Here is a 22,063-nt window from a genome sequence, read left to right on the forward strand (position 1 = left end):
ACCATGACATCAGCAGCAGTAGGTGATGTTGAAAGTTGTAGTAGTAGTAGTAGTAGTAGTAGTAGCAGTAGTGGTAGTGGTTGTTGTGGTAGAAGGAGATGGGTGGGGTCGGGTGCAAATGGTCGCAGGTCTGCCTGTTCCGTTACCACTACCATCTCAAGGACACTCCAGCCATGTCCTCCCTTAGGTGCTCTTCTTCCATCCACCACCACCATCACCACCACACCCAGCGACACACCCCACTCACTCACCACTCACTCACGAAATCCACCTAGCTTCCCCCATTGAAGTGTACATTTCTGGGAGAGATTAGGAGAGGTGGCAAGAAGTGTACACATCGACTACAGGTTGATATGGAGATGGGACGAAATGATTGTAGCTCAGGCCTTGTATTCTGCAGGAGAGTGTGCGCGTGTCCCTCCACAAAGCCACACCCTTACAGTCTTATGTAACACATTTTGTCCTATTTTATTAACTTGATATTTTGTTAGGGTGCATCCTTGAGTACACGCATGTAACTGTAAATTAAATGTTACTACTACTACTACTACTTTCCCCCTGTTCGTTATACCGTCTCGCTGTTGATCTTGATGCGAGAATTTAACTTTTTTTTTTTCGCCCTTTTTCATATACAAATACGAGTTCATAAATTTGTTCCACCTTCACTAAAAACTCGTCTGCTGGGTTATATAAGTATAGGACCTAAGGAGATGGGCAGCCTGTTTGAGGGTGTGTGTGTGTGTGTGTGTGTGTGTGTGTGTGTGTGTGTGTGTGTGTGTGTGTGTGTGTGTGAAAGAGAGAGAGAGAGAAAGAGAATAGAAGAAAATAAACCTCAACTCTGGTACCCGCCCCCTTCTCCAATCTTCCCCGTTTTCTTTGCTCTCAGAAACATATCACTGGGTCATCTCAGTCACAGCGTCTCTAGGAAAGGTGCATTCATCACTACTGCGAGTATGGTAGACAACATACTACCTACTCCTACCGCACGTAATATACAGTGCAGAAGTGCTAATAAATCTGCCGGGTTATGAGGGAGAACAGAGGTTGTGTGTGTGTGTGTGTGTGTGTGTGTGTGTGTGTGTTTATAATGGGATAGTTGTAATAGTGTGATTGATACCCGGCAGAATGATAATAGATAAATTAATAAATAAAAAAAAGAAGAGAACTGACCGAGTTACGAAAAATAAATATAAAGCATACACTACATTACAAAGCATTAAAAGCATATAAAAGCATATAAAGCATTCTCTACATACATGTAGAGAACGTGTACTATTTTTCATACTCAGTCTCTCTCTCTCTCTCTCTCTCTCTCTCTCTCTCTCTCTCTCTCTCTCTCTCATCGAAAAAGGTGGGATGACCACTGCCGGATCCACCCACTTCCCAAGGCACCTCCTTTCTTGTCCTTGCCTTCCACCCTTTCATACCCCACCCACTCCCACCACGCCCAAACCCTGAAGGCCCTACCCTGCCCCTCCGTTGTGTCCTCTTCCCTCCGCCATACAGTTAGCGTCCTTCATGCTCTGTCTGTCTCAACTATGTGGTGTGTTTAAAGCTCTCCGTCTCTTCCCTGCAATACCCTTGGCCAGTCCGGGAGCTCTGCGTAATTCTAACCGCTATAGCTCTTCCCTTCTCACTCCTTTCCCGTTCTGTTCAAATGTACGAACTGCCTTTAATTACAAATGTGGTATTCTTTGAAGTTAAATTTTACCATGACACAGTAATTAGGTTCCATTACACTTCCATTTGCAGATAATGTTCTTTGAGATTTTTTGTATCTGTCGCCATGAATGTCCCGGGACTGAAGATATTCCTAAATCCGGACTGTACTTTTAGACCCATTGGGGCCGTATCTCGACTCGACTTATTTCAGCAGGTTTTAGTATGTCTAAGTTACTGTCGTTCCAAGGATGTTTCATGATGCCAGTGATAATTTAACAAAAAATATGCTTCGTCAGTGAAGAGAGAGAGAGAGAGAGAGAGAGAGAGAGAGAGAGAGAGAGAGAGAGACTTCAGTCGTCATAATCCTTGATGAAAGCCCGGAGCATTTTGAAATACAGGCCTATCCAAGGATTTTACATAAGTCTTATACGTTCCTTGGGTCTAACCCACGTCGAGAACTACATGAAGTCGTAGGGGAACATTATTGGAAGAGCAACTGTCTTGTGATCACCAAACTTGCGCACTGCAGTCAACTACCGCCACTGCGTGCCTAACTTGAAGGGAGGAGTGAGTGCACTGAGAATGAAAGTCGTGGGCTGGGTGGGGGCGCATTTAGCCACGCCCGGAGCCGCCAACACAGGGGGCGCCAAGGCCAAGGTGAACCACACGTTCTGCCGCTGGGAACTCTGGCATTGGTTTACCCTCGGGAAGAACTTGCTTTGTATCCAGGGAACGTGTCCTCCAGCTCCCCCCCCCCTTGCCTTCGCCGTCCGGTCTCGAGTACTTTTTAATACACTGTGGTGAAAGTTATTAGAGATTTCAAGGATGCTTTCATGACTCTAGCGATGTTTTACAAAGAGTCGGCAAGAACTCTCATGATAATTCGACTGATCCTCTCTGTGAACCATGAAAATTGTCTTTAAGTGAGCCTGAAACGTTTCTAAATCCCTAGGTTATTTCAGGCCTGCCGATTACTTTAAGCTTTATTTAAATATGGTCTTTAATAATATACCTTAGTGCTATAATATATCTTAGTGCTATAGTGTATCTATGTATGTATGCCTTGTAAAATCGTCATGGGTTATTTACTCGTAGGAATAAGTGTGATACTACCACGAGCTGTCTAGGTGGCGTGCTTTGTGTTACTCTGGAAAGTCTAAGGGAATTAAACTACAACATTTCGAATTAGGTTTCCATAATTTATTGCATCATGTAAATCCATCAACATTAATGTGACTGGACAGTTCTTATATGTTATACATAAATACTATGTTTATGGCATCAATATACAAGTAATTCACCTTACCAAGTACTTGCATCAGTTGTAATATAATTGAATCTTCTCAATTTTTCATTATACAAGAAATTCACCTTACCAAGTACTTGCATTAGTTGTAATATAATTCAGTCAATCTTCTCAATTTTTCTCCTCGCTTAGTATACTGACTATTGCTGTTACAAACTTGCAGGCATGAATGACAGTAACAAGCAAATTTTTAAATGTTTTATTTCTCCAAGCCTTCAATGGCAGTACTGTATAATGAATTCAAGTTCTGAGAGCCATAAAGAAGCCATACATAGAGTATACATACAATACAGTTGTGGTCTGAAGTAGAGTAATATCCCATATTCACTGCCACACTGTTTGTTTCCATTTTACCTCAATCTTTGGTCGTCTGCTGTGCTAACAATCCCCTACAACATTTGATAAATAATACTTCCTTAGCACATCAGAGAACTTAAGGCTATGGCAAAAAAACTGCAAAATAGCAGCATGTATATTGATTGGCTATTGTCCATGACCATGAATAATTAACAGAGAGAGAGAGAGAGAGAGAGAGAGAGAGAGAGAGAGAGAGAGAGAGAGAGAGAGAGATAGTCATATAACTCATCATGTGCTTACATCCTAAAGGCATAACAAGTAGTAAAGGAGGTAATACAACTATGAAAATAATTGTACCTCCAATTATTCTTGTGCATCACAGCTGTCCATTTTTTGTACATCAGAATCCTCCATTTTTTTGTAACAAGATTTAAAGATATGATTCTTAAGTCCTTGTTTTGTTAAGAAACTTTTCTCACAATTCTCACATTCATATGTTCTCCCACCAACGTGGGTAACCATATGCTGACGTAAACTACTTTTTATGAAGAATTCTCTCCCACATTCAATGCACTGAAACACTTTTGTATGAGTGTGCAAATTTAAGTGTGATTTAAGGCTAGATTTCTGTGTAAATTCTTTCTCACATTTGGTACACTTGAACTCCTTCTTGCCGGTGTGCCCACGGCAGTGTCTCTTAAGGTCTCCTTTCAATGTAAAAGTTTTTTCACACTGGTCACACTTAAACTTTCTCTCTAATGTGTGTGTGAGGGCATGCATGGTCAAGTTTCCCATCTGATTAAATTTTTTTCCACATTCATCACATTTAAACTTTTTAACACCTGTGTGAATGGCAGTGTGAGTAACAAGATGACTCTTCTTGATGAACAGCTTTCCACAGGTGTCACACTGATACTTTTTCTTGGTGAGAGAGGCTTGCTTATTCTTATCTGTCTTCTGTTCTGGATCTTCCATTGTGACAAATAACTGACACCTCGGTAGCCTCTGCGTGTTATGAAGCCTCACAAAAGGGTGCTGGAGAGATGATGGAAACACATAACTTGGTCTAGTAGAATGAGCTCAACTTCTGAAAAAAAAAAAAAAATAAATAATAATAATAATAATGACAAATAAAAAGAAAGGAAGGTATACAACTTTTTCTCTTCAACTGACACTGTACTAGAAATAATTTTTCTCAACATGATTGTCACAAAAAGGAAGTACAGTATATAGATAATGTTTTCTTGACTGTCATTACTATTTGTGGTTGTGCTTACTACTCATTCAATATTTTATTCCATATTTTATCAAATGTCAATTCATGGTACATTTTTTTTAATCAACATTTGTAAAATTATGGGACCGTCACTGGTTATGTGTACTTACAGCACACTTCACATTTAAAGATAAAAACTATATCAGAAACTAAACAAGATTTACTCTTGCAGTATGGGTGTCTGCAATATTTCAAAGGTACATACTGTTTTATACTCTAGAAATGAAGTCATATAGGCAATCAGAAGAGCTTGTTGAAGGTCACTATGGGCATGGGCCTCTACAGACCCAATCAGTTTCTTTATACTGAGCCTGCATAACAATGTATTAATATACCAATATATTTTTTTCACATTTTTAGGAGTAGGCCTTAGCAATACTGATATAACAGTAATACTGTGGTTGAGGAGATAAGATATACAGATATATGATAAAATATACTTTTATAGGAAGAAAGGCAGAGGCAAACAAGAAATTAATTTGAATTAACTTTTTTTCTTTTCTGGATACAATTTTTGCCACTCGTGGGGAATTGGGGTCCCGGGGTGGCTAGGCCCACGGCCTGACGTTATAAACTGCCTGTTATGCATTTTTGTTAATTACTACGTTGGGTGAGCAAGATGGGCATTGTGTGTGTGTGTGTGTGTGTGTTTATGGAAATGCATACAAAACTCTCTCTCTCTCTCTCTCTCTCTCTCTCTCTCTCTCTCTCTCTCTCTCTCTCCAAGAGATATGAACAGAACGTGGAAGAGGGACTCATTCCCGACAAGCTGGATTTGTTATGAAGTTCAGCCATATTTCCAAAGTATACCACATTTGTTGGTAATTGTCTAGAGTCCTTACCGGGCCTTATTACTGGTCTATTCACTTCAATTCTTTTACACATACCTTCACATGCACCTAAAACATCATTTTAAAGTGGGGGACAAATGCCCCCTTCCCTCTAGTCGGTTAGGTTAGGTTAGGTTAGGTTAGGTTAGGTTAGGGTAATTGTCTAGAGTCCTTACCGGGCCTTATTACTGGTCTATTCACTTCAATTCTTTTACACATACCTTCACATGCACCTAAAACCTAACCTAACCTAACCTAACCTAACCTAACCTAACCTAACTTAACTTAACCTAACCTAACCTAACCTAACCTACCTAACCTAACCTAACCTAACCGACTAGAGGGAAGGGGGCATTTGTCCCCCACTTTAAAATGATGTTTTAGGTGCATGTGAAGGTATGTGTAAAAGAATTGAAGTGAATAGACCAGTAATAAGGCCCGGTAAGGACTCTAGACAATTACCCATTTGTTTTTATTTTCAGCCCGTGTAAGCTTCAGAGAAAGGAAACGTTGCTGTAAACAGCAAGTCAGGACACATATTATCCAAAGCTTAAAAAAAAATAAAAGTTTGGATTGATGAATGTTCAGTAGACGTTAGACAGTATGACATAATAAGTTCTCAGCACATTCTTTTCAGGTCATGACATCCTGACTTGCCGAAAGCACTGATATATCCAATGTGCTTGAGCAACCATCATAACCATGCTACAATGTAGAACTATAATGTATAAAAAAAAAAAATATTCATACCATTCATTGCACGTGCCTCCTATGCTGCTGACTGCATCAATGTTTGTATCTTGATCTTGATGCTACAGGTGGCTTGGGATCGCTCCTGAGTCAGGCCTTTGGAACGGCAACTCTTCCCACGTATTTCTCACTAATATTGCATCATCCGTGTGCTTTTAGATGGCTTTCTCAAAAAGTGTTCCATCCCATAGTTCCTCTTAAAGCTTCTATCGCTGCATATTTTGGTGCATTCATGCAGTGCTATTCTTGCTACTTTATTCTAATTCCACACAAATATACCAGTACCATACATAATGCTCGGAACAGCCACGCTTATCCAAACTTCTCACAGCACATCATTTGCTTGCTCTTGTCCTTGCAGCACTTTTTAGTCGACCCAACCACTGGTTTACCATGCTTATCTTTTCATTCTTTGCCTTTACACAACCATTCGGATTCATCCACATTCCAAGATACTTGTATTCATCAGCCTGTTGCAACTCATTCCTTCCCCCTTTCCTCTGATTTATTCACTATCATTACCTTGCTTTCCTTACTGCTAAAGCTCGCTCCAAAGTCTCTTCCATATCCATCGATAACATCTAATAAACTTTGGAGCTCTTCTGCCGATTCACTCATAACCACTACATCATCTGCATATAAGAGCACACATATCATTCCCCACACTTACCCCTGCATTCATTCTTCTTACTATGACTGCCAATTCTTTTGTATACACGCTACCCCCAATGATTCACATTTGCTCTTTGTACCCGCCACCTTCATTAACCATAGCCTCATTAGTGACGGGCTCTTAGTTTAGCCCGTGCTTCCCAGTCCGGTTGGAGAGAGAGAGAGAGAGAGAGAATCACTGTTCACTCTGTCTTGGGCTGCTCAGTGCTCACGCATCACTGCACAGGGCAATAAACTTGTAGTGCATGTAGAAGAAAGTGTATGCTTGCAACACCTAATTTTCAGGAATTGCTGACTATTAAAGGTGCTCGGTGGTAGTTCGCTGGTTTACAGGTATAGTAGTAGTAGTAGTAGTAGTAGTAGTAGTAGTAGTAGTAGTAGTAGCAGTCGTAGTAGTAGCAGTAGTAGCAGTAGTAGCAGTAGTAGTTAGGTAGATAGATAAAGATAGTTTGAATGTCTGTTTTACATTTTCGGTACACAAATCAATCACGTAATTGAACGAAAAGAAACGAGTAAACCCAGAAATGTTCGAGCGTCGATCCGACTCATTCCTACTGCAGGAGTCACGCATCTGACAGTGGCAGTGGCAGACTCGGGCCCTGGCAGAAGCACGGCGTCTTCATGGCACGTTCATATACCCTGGATTATTTGGTCAAAGGCCAGACATGGTTCCTTGCGATACTAAGCTCTTCCCAAAGCTCAAGGCATCGCTGGAAAGGTTCAGAGACCCAAGGGGACGTGATAACTGGCACCATGTCGGGGTTGGTAGCGGTGTATAAACTCACCTGAACACATTCACAGCTTTGAAGGATCGCTGGATGAAGTTACGAAGGACCTACTTCCATGCCGATTAGAGGTGGAACTTTACAGTAAGCTGATATCTTTTTTTTTTTTTTTCCGGCGTAAGGTTGGATAATTCCTGAATATCTTATGAAAAGTGTTACCCGAGTCAAAGTGAACTCTTACCAGTATCAGAAAACGCATTTATTATAAAACAGCAGTAAATATCACGGATTCACTGTTGATCTTGTTGCCCGCCTCCTGTGTCCGTGAAAAGGAACGGTCATATGCATTCTGAAACTTGATGACAGGTGGTACACATGTAGGGTTGCCATACGTCCGGATTTTCCCGGAAAAATCAGATAACGAAATCTTCGTCCGGGGGGGATTTTTTGAAAATCCCTCAAATGTCCGGAATTTCACCTTTCATCATTACTAACTTAAAAAATCACATTTATTAAATTTTCTTGGGTTGAAATGATGAGAGAAAGAGAGGGAGAGAGAGAGAGAGAGGGGTTCACCGAGTGGCAGCTGCTTTGGTTTGGTTTCGGTCAAGACTCTGATGTGTATGGTTCCTGTATGAAGTCGGTGCTCGCAGCCTTCCCAACGCCGCCTCACTTGACCGTCACAATGACGTCACGCTCGTGCCCAAGTCATTCACCAGCTCTGATAGGGGTAAGTTTGAATTACTGTTTGCGGCCTTGTGACCTCGTCATTACAACTATTACTTATTCTTGTCAAGATGCCCAAACGAAAGTGTAAAATCACTGCAGAGATGCAGAACAAACTCCCGTGCTTCAAAAAAGGCAGGGATGAGTGGGAAGCCGAGTGTTTGGTGTGTAAACCAGGAACATTTGTCTCACTGGCACATAAAGGCATTAATGACTTAGTCACATGTGAGCTCTGAGAAACATAAGAGAGCAGTGCAAGAAGAGGGTTCATCAATGAAGATGACACATTTTATTATCAGCCATATGCAAAGGTAAATAAGTTGAGATTTTTTTTTTTTTTATTAATTTACATGTTTTCCAGTATCATATTAGGACCATAATCAGGTGTTAGTGAAGGTGTCCGGAATTTTGATAGTTCATATATGGCAACCCTAACACATGTTACGACTATTTATTCCAGCCGTCCACTGCCCTTGTATGAATGATTCTTATTTGTTTCGTCGAAACTTTTCTTTAGGCAAGGTCTCAAGGAAGGTATAATAATCCTTTCTGGATCCTTACCACTGGCTGTTTTATTTTGGGGACTTGGACAGTTGAACCTTGTCTGTAGTGGCACAGGCAGGATTTTCAGGTGATACTGTAGTGATTGGTAATGCCCTCCTGAGATCCAGTGCACTCAGTGCAAGACAGGGTTGATGGGCAACATATGGGGGATCTCTGGCCACGTATGACAACTGAGATGGGTAGCTTCTAGTGGGACTTTAAATTCAGTGCCCTGACCTTGAGCCACCACCTTTTGTTAAGAGTTACATGATGTCATGTGTTTTACAAAAAAAAAAAAAAGGGACTACAGTATATATTTTCCAACTATAGCAGCATATAAAAAAAAGATAACTAAGTTGCTCTTGAGGTGTATTTAAATGTGAGGACACCCTTGCTGGCATTTATTTATTATTAGTAGTTGTTTCTTTCCTTTTTCTTTTTTGACAGGAATCCTTTTTTCTTGGATGTCATCACATGAAACTGTATAAAATTTAATAATAATTGTAATGGTATTGATGGTGATATTAATAAATAAAAATGATGAAAATAATGATAATGAAAATTATAATCATTATGACAAAAATTATTATTTTTGTCATTAAAATAATTTTACCAGCACAATTATAAATAAAAAAAAATGTTTCCAGAAAAGTTTTCATTGCTGCTGTTATTCAAAAGGTGATGTAATACAGATAATAGCTGTAGAATATACATACACCTTTTTTCATCTGTTGCTGACAAGTTTCAGAACTATCAGAAGTACATAATAATTTTTCCTAACATGTATTGAAGAAAGGTTGAAGGAATGAAATGTGAAGTAGGGGATCCAGCACAACATCCTGTAGTGAATAAACCACAATTGATGTGGCAAGGGGAGCATCAAGTGAGTTGAGTGGTGGATTCAGTGAGTGCAAAGGAATGGGCTCAGGTGAAATTGGAGGACAGGTTCTTAGAGCACATGAAAAAAACAGAAGACAGGAGAATGAGAGGATTAGGATATGCATGTGCAGGAATGACAAACACTCCTCTGTCACAGCTGTTACCTTGGGGAGGTTTCAGGAAGTCATATGTAATTCAAAGTAAGAAGTTAAATATTTAACTTGTATGTCTTCATTTGGCACTGACTATATTATACATCTTTTTGTTCTTGGCTAGCTTGATTCAGCATCACCACACACTAAATCAGACTCGTCGTACAAAAAAAGTTATGATTTTCTTCACCAGTTACTCATGCACACCTGTAGCACTTGCTTGCCATACATTATTACATGGCAACCAGTATTGTACCTTCTAGTTGTAACTTAACATCTTACAAATCATAAAAATACCATAGTAATTATATATAAATCACAGCAGTTTATATTTTACATGACTGTGGCACCTAAATAAATCTATGTATATAAAATGCATGTGTAAAAATGAGTCCATCACTTCACCTTATTCTTCATTAGTTTGTGCGCAATCCTAAAGGCATTTACACATCAAGTGTGGTGGATATAAAATGCATTCAGTTGTATATAGTAAAGTAGTCTCTGTTGAGACTCTAATGACAAATCTATGCATAGTAAAAGTAGAACATAGTTCACATGCACACATTACAATTGGGGTGCTCAGAATCTGCCAAGTTCACTTTTCTGCAAAATTAAGTCAACCAGCGAATCTGAGAGTTTTTCCAGGGATTCCAACCACCCCAATTTGTTGTATAAGCAGTGGGTTGAGAGAACTGAGCCTTTAAGAAAGCAAACATATGCCAGCATACAGACTTGAGTTTGTAGCTATGCAGTTCAGTTATTACTGTGATGACAGTAAGAAATGTATATGTACATTCAAATAATTTTCCAAGCTTTAAAAATACTTTGTTATACACTATTGAATATTCCCATAAATGCAGTTGGTGTAATGATATTCTTACCCGAAACACATCACAACCTTCATACATCAGACTTCTGTTTTTTTTTTTTTTTTTTTTGAAATCAACAAAAACTGGACCAGGTCCAGTTATGCCTGTATCTTTGCAGGTTACAATAAAATGTATATAGTGGTGTTATCTGTGACTGCAGGTACACTAGCAACTGATTGATGGTGTGGCACCTCCCTTATTCCTGACAAAATTATGAAAAGAAGCTTTGGACACCCTTGACTTATCAACTGTAGCAGGGTTATGCTAACACAAATGTAAACCATTTTTTGTTTTAGTATGTATTCAAGTCCCTGGACAGTGTTGAGGCATACCAGAATATGGTTTATTCTCCACTCATGTTTTGCCATCTTTGAATGGGTTATACTGTCTGCTAGTATATGATGATAATGGCATCAGTACCAAAAAGCTTGCTGAATATTTTGAATAGTTCCCATTTGGATATCTCCAGGTTTCTGGTAAAATTTAAGTCAATACTGTTGTTCAGGTCATTTGTTATCGCATGTAAAGTAAAAATCTCTGAGTGTGCACCTGACACTGTGAGCAGGAAAAGTTGCTTATGTTCTCCTTGCATGAGGATGCCTCTTGTGCTTCATTTGTTTCAGCAGAAAAATCTTGGCTGCTTTTTGAACAAGCTCGGTATTTCACTATATGCTATAACAAACAAAGGGAATTTGAGTTTTTGAAGCACTAAGTCTTATTTACATTTATATTGTGAGGAATCTTATGATTAAGAAAAATTACTTCAACAGTAATAGCAAGTTAGTAGCTTATTACATAAGCTTAAATTACCCTTATGATGAATGAGTACGATGCTTTATAACCTGAAAGAACATACTGAATATTAATGATGGAAAATGGCAGATGGTGAATTACCATCATGGCCCAATAAAGTGTAAAATAGATAATGTAGTGTAAGAGATCTTGTCAGTGATTATAAATGTTCTAATGCTTTTATTAAAAATTTAAGTGAAACTTTTGCTGTTTAAAAGACTTCTGAGGACTGAGGACAGAGAATCATACTAAACAGTTCCAGTGTGGAAATGACATATAGACTTTGATGTTTGCAGATGAAGAGAACCAAGTGGGATGGTCTGCCACTGATGACATCCACTAGGAAATAGTAAAAAGCTGAATGGTAAGTTTTTCTTCTCTCTCTCACAGTATTTGAAAGTTATTATTGGTATCATAATTGGTATTGGTAGTAGCCAAAAGTAGCATTGGCTTTAGGAAAAGTTAATGGGAGGAATTTGGTGCCATTGTAGAAGTCTGTCTTAAATCCAACTATCCCAAGAATGACCCTTGGGAAAAGTGCTCAGCTGATTTACTAAGTCTGCTTCAGTTGGGTAATATTCAACTTGGCAGCAAATTGATATATTATTTGATATGCTAAAGCTTCTATGGATGCTGGTTTGCTGGGAGTGTACTGCAGTATTGTACAAATTAAGTGCATTTAACAATATACATTTGAACTTGCATAGTCACAGGAACAAAGGAATTGTTAAAGTATTTACACAAACGTATTCCTTATATATCAAATTCTGCATAATTCAGTAATCATGACATTAGGACAGATTTTGTAGCATAACAAAAAGTATTACTTCTTTCCCACTGTTTCACATTAGTATTGACAATTATTCATCTTGCAGTCTTTGAGGCCCTTACGGCATTTTACATGGGGCTGTAATCATGTATCAGTTTCATTCAATATAAGTTAATTGTATTGCATCTGAATGTAGATCATTGTGACACCTTATGTACCTTGAATGTGTGAACACCACACTGGCATAGTGAAGAACTCATTCTCTAGACAAATAATGAAGTGGATAGTGTGGGTTAGACTTTGTTCAGTTGTGATAAAGAAAGCATTTGGAATGTGCTACTTTACAAAATTGAATTAATCTGTTTGTTTCTTACAATACCTGTTTCTTCAACTTAGCATACATGCTTTCCTTCATCATTCAAACCATTCTTCACACACTTAAATTTAACTCCATTCATATTTCATGGACCTGGCAACATGAACAACACCACTCCCTCTTGTGCCTATGAGTCCTAGTGAGTAGTGATTTCATTATGCACATACTAATAAAATCCATTATGACAATACATAACAGAAGTGCATGTCTGAATATGTCTTAAAAATATTAAAAAAGATATTCATCAAATGCAAGATGCATGAGCTAGTACAAGTAGGGAACTCAATCCAGAAGTTTCATATAGGGTAAAGCTTTGCACAGATGAATACCAGGACATTTATGCAAAATTTCTAGAGAATGCCAATTTTTATGATTTAAACATGAAATAAGTCTCTAAATATTAACAGTGCATCAATAGTTACTGTATTACTCAGTTGTGTACTAGTCCACTTGTGGAGAAGTGAAAGCTGTCTGGATAGTGGGGTGATCTTGTCTAGGGGTCTCAGGATATTGCAGACCCCATTCTTTTCCCACTTGACAGATTTGTAGACAGTGTGGACACCTCCAGACTATTCTTTGTGATGGAGAAATCCTTGGCACTCTGGCCCAGATGTGTGTGGTTTGGTAAGAGGTGTAAACTGGTATGGAAGCTGCTGGGTTTTGCTCTAGGACATTAAAATTTCATAGCCCAGCCAGCCATTAAACACTAGTTGTTGCATATATAAGCACAACACCAGTCCCTGTTGTCTGGATCACAGTCATCTATCTTTTTCACTTGGCCTCCTCTAAGGTGAATGGTTGCTTCCCTGTAGAAGTTCATCATGGTCATTCTTTTTGGGGAGTCCTTTGGAACAGGCATCATATGTAGATGATAATGTTCTTGTGGCTTTGGTTCCCAAGACAATTTAAAGATAAATAATTCTTAAGGGTGACACACCAGCTGTGTATAGCTTCCCTTTACCTTGTCATTCAGTTGGTTCAGGAAATCTGCCAATTAAGAGTGTTGTTTGAGTACCTTATCATTGCGAGAGCCACTTGATTAATGTGAGTTTTGAGGTAGAAACAAGTATTGAACCCATTCTTTTAGCCTCACAGGGCATTAACAGTTATGAATTAATCTATAACCTGTAGTATTGCAGGCATTTTTATATTTCATATATTCTTCATAAAATTTATCGAGCTCATGTTAACAAGAAATTTTTGTCATGAGAAGTTTTATCCCATTGGTAAAGAGACAACTCAGTGGCACAATGGCACAGTTCTCAGTCCAGTTGGAACCAAAATGATGGGGTGAGAAGACTGACAACCCCTGCCTCTCTAGTTTTATTCCTACAGTGAAACAAGATTGATGTTTTAACAATTACTTTTTAAAGGAGGTCTCACCTTGGTGTATAGACTGGTCAGTAAATAATGAGATAAAGGTGAATACTCTATCTTATCCACCTTCATTTAAAATGTCTTACCTTCTCCATCTTAATATAAGAGGGTCTCTGCCCCATATATTGATAAGTAGAAAATTAATTTTGGTATTATGTGAATGACCCTAAGAGTGATGAAGGTCCTAAGATAATGAATGTGTCTGTGTTGTTCAGAAGTTTCATAAGTGGTGAGTAATGAGTGAAGGTAGTCCATGCAGGCAGTCCCTGTGAAATGGGAATCTAATGATAAGTGTGTACTCCTCTGTTATAGCCACTCTAAAAGACCTTGATACTTTCTTTTATTTAGCTCAAAAACCTTGGCATCATATATAGACAGTCATCTGGACTCTTCTGTTTCAGTATGTATTGACATTTTTAATTTTATAACCTGCTGGAGTTGTCTTGGTATTGATGCTTCAAAGTCCACAAAATAAGCAGCATCCATGCAAACTGTGGCCTCATTATCTTCAGAGAGTATTATGAGATGAGAAAATGAGCTGGTGTCACACTTTTAAAAGCTCATCTTCACGTACGACCAAGGTTTTTCAAGATGACAGTATTTGAAGCCTTAACCCGATAGGATAGCCAAATATACTTAGGTAAATGATCCTAAAGTAGAAACTGAACAAACGTTGGGTTATGAAATAAAACAATAAGACAAGACAATGTAGGAGGAAATGATATTTGTGAGAGCATGGTCTTTATGACATTTATCTTCCATACTGTGGATTGGTATCAGTGTATTGTAATACCTGTATATAAAAATATGGTATTTGACATATATCACAATTATTATGTATTGCCATAGCATTGTCTGCCTATCATCATAACAAAAAATGTGCCTGGCCACTACTCACCAAGGCAAAGTAATAAGATGCATTACATTATGACTCAAGTTGCCACTTTTGAGATGTGCGTTTGTGCATTTTTTACATTCAATGGAATTATTTCTACTGAAATGGGAATCAGTGTACTGTCACTTCCTAGGATTCTGTTCACTTCATTTATTTAAAAAAGTCAGTCAAACAATCAACTATCAACATGACAATACTGAGTCTGTAGTTGTGACTCACCCTTGACCACTGAGTGGCATGCACAACCACCAGTACAGAGGCTGTAAATTGTGTGTGTAGAAATTACAGCATTTCCTGTACCTTATCAAGGCATCTCAAATGATGCACAGAAGATGCTTAGTCACTGCTGTATTCTTGATGGAAGGCTTATTGGCCTGCATTGCTAGACATGGAGGCTCAACCTTGACTGCAGCCCTAGACTACATCGGCAAATATCTTCTCTTTGCTCTTCCAAAACATTGTAAAATTGTATGTGAAATGTGGAGTACCAGTCTTACCAGCATTTGAGATCTAGTACTCCTAACTCTCCATGATAACTCACATAGTAACTAAATTCCTTGTGGTTCACTTCAGAAAAAAAAAAAATGCACACTTTAAGCTAAGAATTTTCTATATACAGTACAAAGAAATACCCACTCATTTGAAAGTTCGTGCCAAAATAATTTGATGGATGGGTGGCAGGCCAGAGGGATTAAGGAGGTGTGGAGTGGGGAAAGGGAAGAGGCAGCTACTGTGGTGTTGCTTTATTGATTCTTTAATTTTGTTTATTTTAATGGATGGTTTTGGAGTAAAAATCAGTTGGATGCTTTTGTGGTAAAAATCAGTCATTAGAGATTATAGAGCCTAGATGTTTTAAATTATTTTTATTATATACTGTATTTCATAATGTGTTGATGTCTTAGAAGTGGTGAGGTGAGTTTCTTTGTACTATTTTGTTTTGAGATGATGGATGAAGTGGTTTTCTGAATAAGTACCCTTTTTTGGTTACTTGATTACTGTTTCAGTCAATATGCTATACTTACATGCTATCACTTTTTATACATTAAGTTAAAAACTGCAATCACAGGATCAGCTAAGAGGTACCTATGCCTTCACCCATCACCCTGACTTTATCCTGACTTGACACCACATTTGTGTCCTGACAACTTTAAACCTTAAACCTTCATGTCCAGCAATGTATGCCACAGTCACCTTTGGTTGTGGTGTCTGGATTGTTGGCTGCATATGTCAAGTGAGCAGATCTGATTCCTAATCCTGAAGATTAGGTACTAGATTGTCACACAAAGTGTATGGCTCCATGTTACCAAAATTCTTCAGCAAGAAAGAAATAGCAACAATTATTTGGTGAGCAAGTGTAAAAGTACTGCCTCACCAGCTTCATCTGTGCTGTTGCTAATATTATTCATGCTGAATATGATAATATGTCATTTGAGCACATTTAAACAATGTATATACCTGACTCCAAGTTCACAATCATGTGAAGACTCAAAAGGAAATAAAAATTCTTTCATATGAAAAATTACAGCACCAAGAGTATTTGGAATCCAGAAATTTAAAAACTGGGAGAATTGTATCTTCTTGAAATAAGTTAAAAATAGTATTCATTGCATTTAAAAAAGGAAAGCATACATTTGCAACAATGGCATAATTAGATTGTTTATAAACATGTTGATTTGACCTAGATTTTGGGTGTATAGTAGTGTCATTAAATATAAATAAATATTATTAAGCAATTTTCTTTATGGTAATCTTTTCTTTGTGTGTATGAATGTCACTGCATTCACTTTTCTTTGATATAGCAATATTATGTACCGTGATTCAGCTTTAGTGTTAGCCGAGTTGCTGCAGCATTATTGTTCCCCGGGGCTGGGAATAATTCAAGACTGAATAGCTCACCACATGCATCACTGTTATACTTGTTGAATTTTGTAGTGTTCAGGAACTATTTGCAGCTATACGACATAAATTATGTGATTTCACTGGTAACAGTAAAAAAAAACAGAGAAGGCAGTGACAGCTACGACAACTGTGTAAGGATATAATGATCACCATAAGGAGATTGTTTACTGGCATTTAAGTTCATCTACTGACACTACTCCAAATTCTAGGCTGTATTAGAAAAAAAAACAAAAAAAACATGACAGTCATAAGTATCTGTGGTAAAATGCTGGAGCTAGTTTTTGTTGTCTAAGGCAGTGATATAAAATTATTCTTTATGTGCCGTTCTTTACAAAATTCATACAAAGTATATCGTTAAAACCATCACCAGTACAGCTATTATTACCCATCCCTCTTCCTGACTCACAACATATGTCTGTCTGTCGGCTTCCTCAGCATGTGATGATTCTGTAGTACAAAGCTAAGTCTTCCCTATATGTTCCACATTTAGTCATTTTATTAAATGAAAACAACTTTAAAAAAATTGTGATAAGGAATTCTAGCATTAAACCTATGGCAGTATTCTATACTTGGTTATGTATGCACTACCAACCTGATATAAACTGTCAGTACATACAGCTGTTAAGAAAAATGTACCAAGCTTTATTATTTGTAATAATATACATAAATATTTACATATTTGAATGCAATATCTATATGTGTAACTGTATATAATGACTAAATTCTGTATTGCTGATTGATGGATGTGACAGGACTGGAAACTCTTGTCTAAAATATATTTATATAAACTTTTATTTTTTTATTAGGTATTTGATTGTTGCAGAAAATCCCTTACCTAGCATTCGGGACAAGCAATATTCTGAAATAGATCTTTGATTGGCCTAGCCTACAGATATCTGACCACATTTAAAAATACAAAAATACCTGAATTCCAAGCAACTTCTTAATTAATGTACACCATCTGTGAGAAACCTTTGCACTTAGTAATTGTAGTGCCTTCATCACATGCCACTGGCACAAATCTGACAAAACCCAAGTCCTTTCAATTTTGGATCAGCCAACTTTGATCCATCTGTCTATGGAGTATTCCAGGGCTGCCAACCACCTGAAAAAGAAATGTATATATATAGTAACAGTAATTAAATATCTGACTGGCAGTTGCTAATATTGTGGAAGTTTTTTTTTTATCTATGAGTGTGCAGTAACTATATTTGTAGTTGTGAGGAGATAGAAGAAGAAGCAAGTTAGGAGAGGGAGGAGGATCCAGTGATTAGGCCGGAGTGTGAACAGGCTGGGGAGGAAGCAAATCAGAAAAAGGAGACTAAGGAAGTAGCGGGGTCAGAAAGGAGAGAACCTGCGAGGTTGAGGCAGTCTCGTAGGCTTGCGGAGCAAGAAAGGAAAGATAGAAATAGGTGTCTTGTGTGCGAAAGATGTGCGTGAGGGCACGCACAAAGTTTGAGGGACTGAGTGTGAGGAGTCAGGCGGAGCTAGATGCATCGTGATGTTCAGCTGCTTATCATGGGATTTGATGGGAAGTGTTTGTTTTGGAATGGGAGGGATTTTGGCACGGAACATGGACACTTGAGGCGTTGGTTTAGAGGTCTGGATTGTGTGGCTTTGTCAGCACAGCAGGTATGTGATAGTAGTGTATTTCAGTGTGAAGATATTGTTGGGCAAAGTGTTGGATGTTAATGAAATGTAGGGAGCAGGAGAAAGGATGATTAGAGTGCACCATGGGTGTGTTGCACGAGTTTCACGGTGATGCTTAAGGACCACCATAGCTGCAGCCGTCTTCACCAGTGCGTGCCTGTCTACTGGAGGAGTGGTGTAGTGTGTGGCCACCCTGAGCCCTATCAGTTTGTGGTGACAAGAGGGAGATGCCTGTCATCACTGTCAGCAGAGGACCAGAAGCATTTGTGTGAACTAGGGTTACCTGTCGTGTCCCTCAACTGGAAATTTTGAGGTGTACAAGTTTCATTTAGTTATTTCTTTTTGTTGTGAGTTTACATGAGTTGTGTATTGATTTAATTTGATATCCATTAAGGTGTTATTTGTATGTTTTATGTTTGTTTACCCTGGCAGGAGATTTTTTAGTTTTCACTACAGTGGTGAAGTTAAGGTGAGGCCAGGCTGGCTGGTGGGCAGCTGGTACTTCATTACATAGTGTTCAGTTGTCTTGATACAAGATGAGTAATTAAAATTGGGATCTTTACTTAACTGAATAAAGTTGTGGGTTGGTGCATTTGACTAGTGTGCTGTCCGACCCAAAAAATTGAATTTCTGCATTGAATTTTTTTTTTTTTTAAATCTCTGAATTTTCAAGAAGAAAAGTCTTCCTGTCCTACTGTTTTTTGCTTCCAAACAGCAATTTTAGAATGGATGATGGTTGTAAGCCAAGTACATCAGTGTATGTACTTATTTATAACATTACCTCTTCTTGTCACTGTCTGACTCGGTGTAGAAATAGAAGTGCCTAAATTTAGGTTCTGGAGGTAAAAGTTCAAAAGCATGTTTCTTGCCACCTATGCTGGTACTCTGGACTCGATAGCCGTGGAGGTGCACCACTCCTATGGGAAGAAAAGAGAAGACCAATATACAGAATTGAAAAATGTGTATTATTTCTAGCACTCAGCAAAATATTCATGATACAGTACTTCTGGACATTTGTATTTCCTTTTGTTGATTTTGGTTCATTTATTCAGCAGAATCACATTATGTATCTAGTTTGTGTCTAATATAACAATACATGTATCATCTGGACTTGATGTATCATCATTCACACACAATGTTAGTTATACTTCATTTCATTTGGATACTGTACCAATGGCTTGTTGGGCTTCAGCTTCATGGTAGAGGAAAAGGGAGGCATCCTTTAGCACACAGTATCGTCTCTTCCATTGGTGCCATCGTGCCCCTAACTTGAACAGGAAGCCAAAGCAGTCAGGCATAGTGATGGAAGCTGGTGGTTGCTGAACACGTCGTGAAGAAATTTCTAAGAGTTCATCTTTCTGAAATGTGATGATCAGGCATTATATGCTATTAAACACATCAACACTTCCCCTCTCTATGTAACTATCACTTCTCTGTTTCTTGCATGCCTTCCTCTCATATTTTTCTCTAACCTCTTTCCTGTCCATCCCTTCACTATCCTGCACCACACTTTACTATCCTTCCTTCTGCATTACTTCACAGTTCTCGTGTCTAACAGGTAGCCACCAAACATGCTACCACACTATTTCCAACCTTTCCATTTGTATCTTGTAATTTTAATTGTTTTGTAGGTTTGCATGTTTTGCTATACAGTATTCAAAATTTATAATATAAATGATTTACAAATGATTGATTGCCCTAAACTTTCTACCTTTATTTCAAGTAATAACCATATGATTAATGACTGCAAAATTACAACAGACAGAGTATCGCAACAACCTGTGCTGCCTCCACTGCCGCTTGTGTGATGACCTGCCCCCATCTGTTGCGAGCGTCTTCCGAGTGGGCAGCCAAGTGGAGAGTCATTCCCCCAAACTTGGCAACAGTGAAGGAGAATGGCTTCCCCATCTCAGCAAGGGAGTGGACACTGTAGTCCAGCAAGTGTACTGCACCCAGAGGATGTTGTTCCTGCATCATAGACAAACTGTGCTTACTAAGGAATCACTAAGCTGTTTCAGTAAGATAAAAAGATCAGAAGTAAATGAAGGTAGGAGTAATGGTAAAGGAAAGAAAAGTAAACTAGTTGTTTGATAGGAAAGATTTGAGAGAGGGTGTGTGAGGGACTGATGGAAGCTAGGATGAAAATTGTAGAGGGAACAGATTTTGATGATGTATTTAGTCTGTTTTAAGGGAACAGTAAAAATAGTTGAACATGGAGTTGTTTAGCATAAGCAAAAGGAAGCTAAAGAGGATGAAAGGAGAGGTGTGAAGAGATAGAGGAAATGAAGGAAAAGAGTAAAGGAGAAAGAACTGGTATACTTTTTTGGAGAGGAGAGAAATGACCCCAAATTGAAATACTAGTGGCGAATTTTGTGATAAGAGGGACACATGTTTAGATTTAAATGAACTAATGAGCTTTTAGGAGGTACAGTTAAAAACAGCAAAAAAATAGGAGACCATGAATAAGGGCTTGATACTAAGGAAGAGATCCAGGGTATATATACAAAAAAAAAAAAAAAAAAAGAAAAAAAAAAAAGTGAAGCACTGGAAAAGAATGGGATTCTTATCAAGTTACATGAAGAACGGTGAAGATACAGGATAGTACAAAGATTTTATTGACCATTTAGAAAGATCAAGCTAGAGTGAAGAGTGTCTTGTCAGATGGAATGAGGGCGACTGACAGACACTTGCAATCACATTCCTTTTCTTCCTCCCACTTATGCAGTACTAGCTCAACCTGTATGAATGAGGAAATAGATGAGAATGTGAAAGAAAGACAAGAAAGAAGAGAAGAAAATGCCTGCTCTACCCCCCCACATCATTCACCAGCACCTGAATGCCTGGAAGGACCTTGGGACTATCTATATACCCTTCGCCAGGATGCAAAATTTAGTAACCTCCACTAATAATAATAATGCTGCCTCAATCCTCACCTGCTACAGCCACACCTGACTGACCTGCACCTCATCCTCAGGACTCAAAAGTTTATTGTCTGTTTACTTTTTTAGTTAAGAAATGTCAGTCAAACATAGCTTAATATTACATACACTTTTGTTTGTTTATATATAGAGCTGTGAAATAGAGTAAATTGGGGGAAGAGGGAGGGAGGGGAGAATAGAGAGAGGTGGGGAGGAGGGGGAAAGAGAGAAGAGAGGAGAAAGGGGGGAGGGAGGGAGGCGAGGAGAAAGGCGGGAGAGGGAGGGAGAGAGAAGAGGAGAAAGAAAGGGGGAAAGGGAGGGAGGAAGGAGAGAAAAAGAGGGGAGGAAAGGGATGGAGGGGGAGGGAAGAGAGAAAGAGGGCGGGTAGGGGAGGACAGCCAAGAAGCAACAGACAATGTCCTCGTTGGTAACTACACACTAACAGTAAGTCTGTTGCTGTTAGTGAGTACCAAACCCTTTTCACCGTCTTGTAATTCCCACTCCTCCCCTCCCCCCACTAGTATCTCCTCTCCTGTAGGTGATCTGTGAGCCCCCTGGAGTACAAACAGCCACAATAAAGCAGCACACATGTGAGGTGCCCACATAGTGATGATCTCTGAAGTTTAATTTTCTACTCTCTTCATAGTATATACATTGTGGTAAAAAAAAAAAATGGATTGAAGACAAAATGCTAAAAATA

The 22,063-nt window shown here is 38.6% G+C and overlaps 1 protein-coding gene and 2 long non-coding RNA genes across 3 annotated transcripts in view; 1 reads left to right on the plus strand and 2 right to left on the minus strand.

The window, feature by feature from the left end:
• Positions 1-2,840: 2,840 nt before the first annotated feature.
• On the minus strand, positions 2,841-6,434 carry LOC135110636 (uncharacterized). Its single transcript, XR_010273340.1, has 2 exons — positions 6,122-6,434; positions 2,841-4,352 (listed from the first exon to the last, which is right to left on the minus strand). It is a non-coding gene; the product is annotated as an uncharacterized LOC135110636 (long non-coding RNA).
• Positions 6,435-7,270: 836 nt separating this feature from the next.
• LOC135110637 (uncharacterized) lies at positions 7,271-20,738 on the plus strand. Its single transcript, XR_010273341.1, has 3 exons — positions 7,271-7,662; positions 11,776-11,843; positions 20,207-20,738. It is a non-coding gene; the product is annotated as an uncharacterized LOC135110637 (long non-coding RNA).
• The window catches only part of LOC135110624 (uncharacterized), a 76,849-nt gene continuing 69,486 nt past the window's right edge, over positions 14,701-22,063 (minus strand). Inside the window, exons 16-19 of the mRNA XM_064023149.1 lie at positions 20,225-20,413; positions 19,617-19,803; positions 19,227-19,362; positions 14,701-17,900 (exon numbers count right to left, since the gene is read on the minus strand). Coding sequence (XP_063879219.1) covers positions 17,849-17,900; positions 19,227-19,362; positions 19,617-19,803; positions 20,225-20,413 — 564 coding nt within the window. The 3' untranslated portion in view covers positions 14,701-17,848. The remainder of the gene's footprint in view (positions 17,901-19,226; positions 19,363-19,616; positions 19,804-20,224; positions 20,414-22,063) is intronic.

The sequence above is a fragment of the Scylla paramamosain genome, chromosome 20 (genome assembly GCF_035594125.1).
Source record: "Scylla paramamosain isolate STU-SP2022 chromosome 20, ASM3559412v1, whole genome shotgun sequence".
In the NCBI taxonomy this organism is placed as follows: Eukaryota; Metazoa; Arthropoda; class Malacostraca; order Decapoda; family Portunidae; genus Scylla; species Scylla paramamosain.